Genomic DNA, 10391 nt, shown 5'->3' with positions numbered 1-10391 from the left:
CACAATTTTCAGCATCATTACTCCAGTCTTCAGTGTCACATGATCCAAATGAATTGGAAGAAACAATAAATAGAGAGTTAAGAAATGCAGATATTTGGTTTCGGTGTAATTATCTCTTCACATCAATAAAACAAACTACAATGAGTTTCATTCAAACCAAAATCAAATGTAAAGCAACCATGTTTGTCTTAAAATAAATGAACAAATTATTGAAAGAGTAAACGCCACTAAATTTCCCAGAGTCTTTATCGATGAATGTTTACACTTCAAATGCCATATTGTTGAGTTAATAAAAAATTATCTAAATACCTTGGACTATTATTTTTTACAGTAACACATTTTCTCTTACAGTCGGCACTTCTCAGCTAATATAAAACTTTGTTTGAGTCCCATTTAAACTATTGTAATGTCATATGGCGTAACACTTTTACTAGCTACCTGAAAAAAATACACTTTACAGAAAAAAAATATACAGGTATTAATGTGGTCTGAGCCCAATAACCCCACTCGTCCTCTGTTTCGTTGCCTGTACGATATTTAGGGTTGGGTATCGTTTGAATTTGAACGATTCTGATTCCGATTCCGATTCCTTGTTTCGATTCCGGTTCCTAACGATTCTCGATTCCGATTCTTTTAAGAGGCAGGGTCAAAAAAGTTTAGCTAACCTTGCTAACCAACGGCCTTTCTGAAGAAAATAATCCTTTCTGAAGGAAATACTCCTGTCACAAATTTTGCATTTTGTCGAGATTTCGTTAATTTTTAGAAAAGTGAAGTCACACTTTGGATCGCTGACGTAAGCTACTAATGTTCGACTCGCGCGGTTATGCCAACACTTCCGGTAGACGCTTCTTTGTTGGTGTTGTTCAGCGGTTTCTTCTTCCGCTCGGCGGACTGTGAATATCGAAACTAGGAATCGAAATTTTTACTTTTGAACGATTCCGGGAAAAACGAAAAGTTAGTCCCGGTTCCAATCGATACTCGATTCTCGATACCCAACCCTAACGATGTTCCAGGTCATTCATAGGTTAAATTACCGATTGTGTGAACTTGTTTCAATCAGTCGTCCATGGCACACATGTGACACAAGGGGAAAAACTTGTAAGGAGCCGCAGATTTGGAACGAGCTTGAGGAAAATTTTAAATGGTTGCATTCTTTCTCCATTTTCAAGAAAAATCTCAAGGAAAAATTTCTAATAACATGTTTCTAAAGTGTTATACTTGTGCTGGGATCGTCTGTTTGTCTGTAGTGTTTGTGTTTTGTTCTTTTTCATTTTGTGTCTATGGTATATTGAGTTTTTGGTTTGTATATTATATGTTTTATGCTTATGTTATTGGGCCACCTCCTAAAAGCTTTTAGTAGCTTCTTTAGGGTTCCCCATTTCACGCGACCGACATACATGACACATTGCTCCTTCTAAATTGTGTGTAAATGATATAATGATGATGTGTGAAATAAAAATGAAAAATGAAATGAATGATCCTTTAGAAATCCTTCTAATATGATAATTTGCTGCTCAAGAAACATTCATTATTATTATCAATGTTGAAAACAGGCTCTGCTATTTACACTTTTATTTCAGGATTCTTTGATGAAAAGAAAGTTCTATTTAATTTGTTTGAAATTGAATATTTTATACATTATAAATGTCAATTTAATTCACCCATGCTGAATAAAAGTATTTATTTTAGTGTATAACGTTACAAAAGCTTTCTATTTCAGATAAATTTTGAACTTTCTATTCATCAAAGATCCAGTGATGACCTGGAGAACACCAGTGAGCTCAGCGTCTTGACCTTGTAATTCTGATTAGCCTCGAAGTTGGAGAGCGGCGTGTTGCAGGCGGTGGAGAACGGCATGACCTTCACCCCACGATACACCAGACCCTTGTCGAACAGCTGCTTAAACACCCACCTGAAACACAACAATACAACAGCCCTCGCGTCACATCACCTGTGTCCAGCTGACATTATATCTAATCAATGTAAACGCTGAAAACTGAAAGTTGGTTTATCTTATTTTAGGGACACACTTTTGGCCGATACCGATAATTCTGTATATTTGAAAGCCGATAACCGATATATTGGCCTATAAATTGAAATCCTAATTTTTATATCATTTTTAAGAGTCTCATCATTAAAATCCATGTCCCAAATTTATACATTTATACACATTTACAAAGATGTTCTCATTATAATGTAGCTGATATGACAGACTTGTGCTGTACTTTACTGTATTTTCCTTTTTGAAGTGATTCCAATCATATTTCAAGTAATTCAGAACCATCATGTTGAACAGTCGCATCTGAAGAATCTCAGCTGAAGAAAATAATACATTATTTATCAGCTTTAATATATTAGCCACATTTTTTTTACTGGGCCGATATATTGCGCATCTCAATCTGATTTATAGATCAAGTGTCTAATAAAAATACAACAAAAATCACATATTTTAAAAGATTTACAGGCTGATTTGTACAGTTTTTACGCAGTCACACAGACTTTTAATTGTTCTTTTTACACAGACTTTTTTATGGCTCCTTAGATGATGATTTATTCCCTCAAGGAGCGAGATTTGTGATCCCAAAAGTCCAGAAAGGCACTACTCACGTTAAACATTTATTTAAATATCCTATTCAATAACAGGAAAATGTACGCAAATTGGTTTAAATGGTTTTCTGTCTTCCATTTTTTCTTTTTAAATGATGGACTTAAAGTGGAAAATAGCAAAAATGAGTAAATGCAAGCTATTATTTCTGTAAAAAAAAATACAATCAATAAGTTATTACGTTTTTAAGTTAATGCACCCTATTATTTCTGTTAATAAGACTATTATTAAGTTGTTAAGTTAAGTTAATGCACCCTATTATTTATATTAATAAGACCATTATTAAGTTATTATGTTAAGTTTTAAAGTTAATGCACCCTATTATTTCTTATATTATATATTTAATAACATATTATTAGATTTACTAATAAGAAAATAACACTACTTTGGATTGATCCAAATCTCAGAGATGTGAATATAAAGGGCAATTAAATCCTCAAAAGACCTTGTGTTTGCCAAAAAAACAGATGTTCTGGATTGACAATAAAACCTCAAACTCGCTATAAATGTTGAAGTGCCTTTATATCATGAGAAACAGCCAGTGCTGGCAGGAATCTGAAATCTTACCACACGGTCTCCATGAACCAGGGGTACAGGGTCTTGTAGTCGTTCCTGAAGTCAATCCAGCGGCCCATTCGCCTCACGGATGTCTGGAAAATCATAATCATACCAAACACAAATCAAGACATTTAGGAGGAACTCGCAAGGATGAAGGAATAGGTCACTTCAGAAATCAAAATCCTGTCACAAGCAGCTCTCGAGTCCAAAGAAACAAATGACCGTCACTGTATATATATATATTCATATTCCATATTCCTAGCATTCTAAAACTGCTATTCATGGATAAACTCTCCAATCAAATGTCACATGTTTGACATCATGATTTAGACACTCGGGGACCAGTAACTCATTGCAGAAATTAACTAGCAAGTCATAACCGTTCTCTGAAACTGTAGTTACACCGCTCCATATCTGCTGGACTGATATAACAATCACACATGTAATAACATCCAAAATAAAAGTTTATGTTTACATGATATGTGTGTGTAGTGTGTATAATTATTTTGTATATATAAACACACACATATGCATGCATCATATCTTTAAGACAAATGTGTTAATTATATATAAAATATTTATATATAAATATATATATAATGTATACTGTGTACATGCAAATATTTCTTAAATATATACATGCTGCCATTAAAAATAATTATACACAGTACACACATATTATGTAAACACAAACTATTATTTTGGATGCGATTAACTGTTGCCCAGCACCTACACACATACACACACACACACACACACACACACATTTTTTAAAGGTTTACTTTTAAAAAAAAGGGACAATAATGATTTGTGGTAATTGACAATTGTTATTAAACCTTTTTATTGCACTAAATGAATGTTATACAGACACTTTTAAGAACTCCCGTCTGTCATCTGTCCATTCAAAGGTCAAGATTCTCACACACACACTCGTACCTCCCACTCATTAGCATATCTCATGACGATGCTCCTGCACTGCTTGTTGTACTCCGCTATCCCCATCTTCTCCACATCCTCAGGTCCTCTGATATTCAGCGATTTATCAATCTCATATTCCTGAAAAACAGCAACAATTACAGAGAGAAATCACAGGAAGAAAACGCACACGTCATCAATCAGTGCTTCTTTACCAATCATCAGCTTATGCGCATTCATGTCACATACGCTGATGTTATGAAGATGGTTTTGAGAATTGTGCTTATGTAAATGTATTTACAAGCTGTCCGACACAGACGGGGTTTGGTAAAACGTCTCGTGACGCATCAGTGAGTATCAGTTCAATATTATAAACACATTAAAACTACAGACTCCACCCACACAATCTTCTGATTGATGTTTGTGGATCTCACGACACAGAGGAAGACTTCCATTTTTTTGCCCATCCCAAATACTCAGGTTCAAATAAATATGGCTGTGAAAGGATATGTCCAAAATGTTACGGGAATATTACAAGAATCGAGGCAAAGGTGTACCGGTCTCTGTCCAAGAATGAGAAACCACATGACATGACCTGTGGAAACATTGCTAGATGGATCCACAAAGTTCAGTTTTACAGATTTTAAGACCTCCGTTCATCTTCGGAACACAGTTTAAGATATTTTAGATTTAGTCTGAGAGCTTTCTGTATGTACGGTATATACTCTCCTTGTCCAGAAAGGAAATACAGACATCATCAAAGTAGTCCATGTGACATCAGTGGGTTAGTTACAATGTTTTGAATCCATTTTGGTCCAAAAATAACAAAAACTACGACTTTATTCAGCATTGTATTGTCTTCCGGTTCTGTTGTCAATCCGCATTCACGAGTCCGCAGTCCGCAGCTGATGTAAGACGCTGATGACGTGTGTCTAGTGCGTACTCGTGAACGCGGATTTAAGTTTCAAGCCGGTTTAAGTGGCGTTGAGTGATGCTCACCACAGGCAGGCCGTGACAGTCCCAGCCGAAGCGCCGGTCCACGTGGAAACCGTTCTGATGCGCGAACCGGGTCACGATGTCCTTGATGGTTCCGGCTAGGATGTGGCCATAATGAGGCAGACCCGTGGCAAAGGGCGGCCCGTCATAGAAGGTGAACCTGAAAAACAAAATCAACATCACATTAACCTAAATGTGTAAAAGACATGTGGAGGAACATTAGGAAACTGATGATGTCACACCCAGTGTTGGGAGTAATCCGATTACTTTTCAAGTGACTATTCAAACAACGCATTATATCTAACAAAATATCTGAGTTACTTTTTCAAATAAGTAACGCAAGTCTCTTTGCTTTCCCGTTTATTGACTGACACCTCTCGGCCTCATGATGAGACAAATCAAAGCAGAGAGTGTCTGTGTGTATGTGTGTGAGAGAGTGTCGCATAAAGTGTGTGTGTGTATGTGTACAAGATAGTTATTGTAGTTCTTGACTAAATGAACAAAAAAAAAGATTCAATATTCCTCAAAATGAATAAAATCAATGAAATGCAGAATCCGAATCATTGGTCACACCACTGTAATCAAGTTCTTCAACGGTACATTTACAGTAATGATCCTGCACACACAAAGCACAGCATCACGACACACACGACCAGACATTCCCTGCTCAAAGACTCATTTCTAGCCAACGGAATATCTTCACAACCGAGTAAGATTGCAATTTTCTTTCCGCTTCCATTTTTGTTTTGTTTTTTGTAAGTGTGACCTGCCGATACCGTTTTTTGCCAATTCCAATTCTTCTTTCAAAGAGCTATAATGCCGAGAATCCGCCCAACATGCTGCTCTGATTGGCTGTGGGTTTTGATTGATTTTGACGCATCTCGCAGTCGGGTCGCGTCTAGTGTGGACAGACAAATTACTTGTCGCTGGAATCTTATCGCATCGCGTCTGGTTAGGACATGGTGTTACACTTTAAACGATACCCAACCGAATACCTAGCAGTGCTGCTTTACTTCTTCCTGTCTAAAGGACAACTTCAACAGACTGATCTCATGAAGTAGCGTGTGTATGACACGCCAATTCGTATTTCCATTTTTGGCGTGCTATCAACACGCATAATCGCTTTTCAGCGTGTTTATGAACGCCGTTGACTTAACGTTATTACTGTATATATAAATATATGACTTACCTCAACCCCGTCCCTAAACCTAACCGTCACTGCGGTTAATGGCATTTATGAATGTTTCCTTACCATCCTAGGAAAAAAAAAGATCGCTCCCCAGATATAGATCTACATTTTGCTTCGTTTCGCGCGGAATCACTCAGACGTTAATGACGCGGATAGCTCAAAATGCGTAGAGATAACACGCCACTTGACTTGAAAGTGGCGTGTATGTTTATGCAAAAGTCATGATGTCATGTTGACTTCAAAGCCCCTTTCACACAGCGCGTTGATCCCGGGAAATTGCCAGAATGCCTTCTGTGTGAACGCAAACACGACCTGGGATTGATACCGGCATTGATGCCGGGTTGGGGACCTAGTAACATTGCCGGGATCAGTCCCGGAACGCTCGCTGTGTGAACAAAAGCCAGGACCAACGCCGTAAGGGGTGTGTCATATTGATGACGCTCGTGCCATCGCGCGACTCTGTTGCTCTTAGAAGAAAGTTTGTGTTCGTCATCAACAAATAAAGGACGAACAAATGTCTGCAAACTGGAACGAAGCAGAGACCAGGAGCTCCTCACTATCCGTGCTAAAGCTGAGATCGTTCACCAGCTTTGTGGAACGGTGTGCGCGTGTACACGTTTTCGACGCGTGCGTTACACGTCTCATCCTGACGTCATGTGTCTTTCCGGGATCTTTACGGGTTGTGTGTGAACGCACTCACAGATCCCGGCAAATCACTGGCAGTGTGAATGAACCAAAGTCAAACAATCACCGAAATCAAACATTATCCGTGTATTTTCTGTAATCTCTTTGTGAAAGGGGCTCAAGTGGCACAGCTTACCCCGCTCTCCCCTATTCACTACGCAATGCATGAATCCATGACGTGGGTGAGCCGGGACTCACCTGGGCCGGTTCTTGGACTGCTTCAGACACTCCTGGAAACAGTTCTTCTGCTCCCAGAGCTCCATGATTCGCTCCTCCTCCTTCGGGAAGTGAATGGATTCTGGCACGGCTTCCACCATTCTGACTAGAAAACACATTTACATTTATGCATTTGGAAGACGCTTTTATCCAAAGCGACTTTACATTGCGTTTCATGGTAAACATTTACATTCTTATCAGTTCTTGCTTTCTCTGCTGTTTGAGCTACAACAAACACCCTTCAGTCACACACATGCTTGACGAAACATTTTAAAGTCAAATCAAGATTTTAATGTTGTTCATGTGTCTATGTGGTGTTGTTAATATGCTTTAAGACAAACCATGTGTAAATTCATAAGTCGACAGCATTGCAGCGGAGTATTTTCTCCTTAAAACTGCAGTGAACCAAAGACGGTGGGAAGACAAAAACGTTCTAGAAGTGAGTTTCAGATGAAAAAAATGTATTCCAGCAAAACAATTAAAGTCACCATGAAATATAATAAAAAATGTAAATGGGATATTGCAGTATTTATTTTAGAAGATTTATCTGTGTGAATCATTATTGTTTCAAGTTCATGTTCATCCTGGTATTCTTGAATCAGAATAAGTTCTTCTCGCAGCATCTATTTTGTTCTCTGATGATGTGGGCGGGGCTATAACCTGTCACTCACATGAGATCGGCCAATAGAAAAGGCTAGCACAAGCTCTGCCTCATGCCGACTTTATGATTACATTATTTTATGAATAACCGTGTCCTAACTACACGCGACGCGGCGACGCGACACGCGATAAAAGGTATCTTTTCCATGTTAATCAGAGTTTTTGTCCTAACCAGACGCGACAGCGACACGCGAAGTTTCTAATTTAGAAACGGTTCCTATTTCTGCGACGTCGCGGCTGACAGAATGAAGAAATTACACTGGTTATGAGTACACATAATTTATTTTTAGTTAAAAATAGGTCACTGTGCCACAAGCGATAACGGATAATTTACCTCAGACTTTGAAAGCATGTAATATAGCGTTCAAAATGAATTCTATGCAAACATACGACTGTACTTCATAACAAAATTAGTCAATGAGTATATTTTGTTAATGTTTTGATTTTTAATAATGTTATTTCTTGATTTGATTATGTCCTTACCCATATTCAATGCGAGTGCGGGCCAACAGTGCGCTTTCACAGAGAGACTCTGCTCACACCATAGGCTCACACGCTGTTCTGAATGTGTGGCATCTCACAGTCGCGTCGCGTCTAGTGTGGGCAAACTTGCTGTCGCTGGAATTTTATCGCGTCGCGTGTAGTTAGGACACACAGTGAACAAGTTTCGGATTGCGCTTCGCGCAAAGCATCATATGACTTTAGAAGAATTGTAATTTTAATATATAGTGCACAAGTCATATGAACCACTTTTAAGACGCTTTCATGTTACATTTACAGAATTTTTTAAAGCATTATAGCATCAGTTCTCATTCACTGTGGTTTCGTTGAAAAGAAAACGAAACTCATTCGGGTTTGGGACAGGCTGTGTATGATAATGAAAATGTGGATGGAATTATTTGCATAATTCAAAATAATTATTGGGGGGGGACAAAAACAGGGTTTGGAAAATTGATTCATGATGTACTCGCTTATTTATAACGTACATTTTCGGACTGTAACAAGATTTGCATCTAACGTTATTGATTTGGGTTTCACTTTTCTGACCTGTTAGAGCTGTTATTGTTATATTGTGTTTTAAAATAATTTAACAATAATGTAAACGTTTAGGTTCATATACATTTGAATCACTAAACCAACAACAGATTGTTGTAACATTAATATGACTGCAAAGAGGAACAGACACTTTATAAGGACGAAATGCTCAAACTGTCTCAAACATACACATGATTCTCTCTTCGCTTTCTTGTTTAAGTGTTTGTTATTAAATGATACAAAGCACTTCATGGACATTATGATGAAGAAGTGTAAATAAATACAGCTAAGTTACATCACAATCTGTCATCATCACACACCCGCACGAGCGCGCGCTCGCCTCTACAATCACAGTTCGCTGCTGTTATGATCGCATTTGTCTAAATATGATATCCATAAACATAGAGCAGTGAGTTTATGTGTGCAGTGAGTGTGTGTAAAAGTTCTGAATGAAGATGAAGTGTCAATTGAGACTCACATGCGGACCCTCAACCGGTGAACAGAGCACGCGGAAATGATGCAACAGAGTGAAAGCATCATACTAGAGTCTCTTTTCATAATAAAAGTCTTCGACAATCATTGATGTCTGTCGGTACACGATCCGTTCCACCTGCACGATCGGTTCTACGCATGCGCAGTAGACGCAGTAGAAAATGCGCATGCGCAAATAATAATTCTGTTTTGCGACGCTACTTTTGATTCACGACACTGCACGATCTGTTCCACGCATGCGCATGTTTGTACCGCGAGACAGAGAAAATGGAGTCCAACGGAAGAAATGAGCGAAATGAGAAGTTTGCCCTTTACGCTGCCGTTAGACAATATTTGGTTGAAGGTTTGGTGGAGGCGGCGTTGAAGAAGAAGGTTTCACGAATGGCTGCAAATTTCGTTATAAGAGGTACGTGAGTGCATAGACAACATCATATAGATACACGGCCTATCGACCGCCACTGCCTGTTGGCGCGGTCGTCTATGGGCGCGGTCGAGCCGTGGGGCTGCCATCTTAGACCGGTCACCCGCTGTAATCTGTATGGCAGGTGCAATGAGCTGTCAGCGCATTGAATTAATCATACCTCCCTGAAAACTGAACTGATTTTCAAGCGAGTTTTTTTTTTGTTGTTGTTGCTGCAAAGGTCATTTAAGTTATGTAGATGATGCAGGACACATGGTTCGGCTAATTTTAATATTTCTAGTAGGCTTAACAGTAATAATATTCTGGTATAAGATGTGAAGTGACCAGGCACAATATATGATGTATGTGATGCAAGTTATGATATAATGTATTTTATAAATGACTATGATAAAGCAGAAAGAGATAGTTGCAGTAAAGTAAGATGTTTTAATAAGTTGAAGAAACAATTTATGATTTGTGACACACACTCTCACACACAAACAAACAGACACCCTCACACACACACACACACACACACACACAAACTCACACACACACTCACACAAACTCACACACACACACTCACTATCAGACAAACACGAACATACACAAACAAACTCTCTCTCTCGCACACACACACA

The 10391-nt window shown here is 38.4% G+C and overlaps 1 protein-coding gene across 2 annotated transcripts in view; it reads right to left on the bottom strand.

Moving 5' to 3' along the window:
• Nucleotides 1–9408, bottom strand: part of iars1 (isoleucyl-tRNA synthetase 1) — an 85358-nt gene extending 75950 nt beyond the window's left edge. Inside the window, exons 1-6 of one of the 2 annotated variants that reach the window (XM_039648626.2) lie at nucleotides 9337–9408; nucleotides 7146–7269; nucleotides 5078–5234; nucleotides 4100–4219; nucleotides 3173–3255; nucleotides 1795–1912 (exon numbers count right to left, since the gene is read on the bottom strand). In XM_039648626.2, coding sequence (XP_039504560.2) covers nucleotides 1795–1912; nucleotides 3173–3255; nucleotides 4100–4219; nucleotides 5078–5234; nucleotides 7146–7264 — 597 coding nt within the window. In that variant the 5' untranslated portion in view covers nucleotides 7265–7269; nucleotides 9337–9408. Of the gene's footprint in view, nucleotides 1–1794; nucleotides 1913–3172; nucleotides 3256–4099; nucleotides 4220–5077; nucleotides 5235–7145; nucleotides 7270–8306; nucleotides 8437–9336 lie in introns of those variants that run through there. The other variant, XM_089125221.1, reaches the window with a different exon arrangement.
• Between the last annotated feature and the right edge of the window lie 983 nt (nucleotides 9409–10391).

Source organism: Pimephales promelas, chromosome 21, assembly GCF_988280905.1.
Source record: "Pimephales promelas chromosome 21, fPimPro1.hap1.1, whole genome shotgun sequence".
Lineage (NCBI taxonomy): Eukaryota > Metazoa > Chordata > Actinopteri > Cypriniformes > Leuciscidae > Pimephales > Pimephales promelas.
This window is presented reverse-complemented; position numbering and strand designations above follow the sequence as displayed.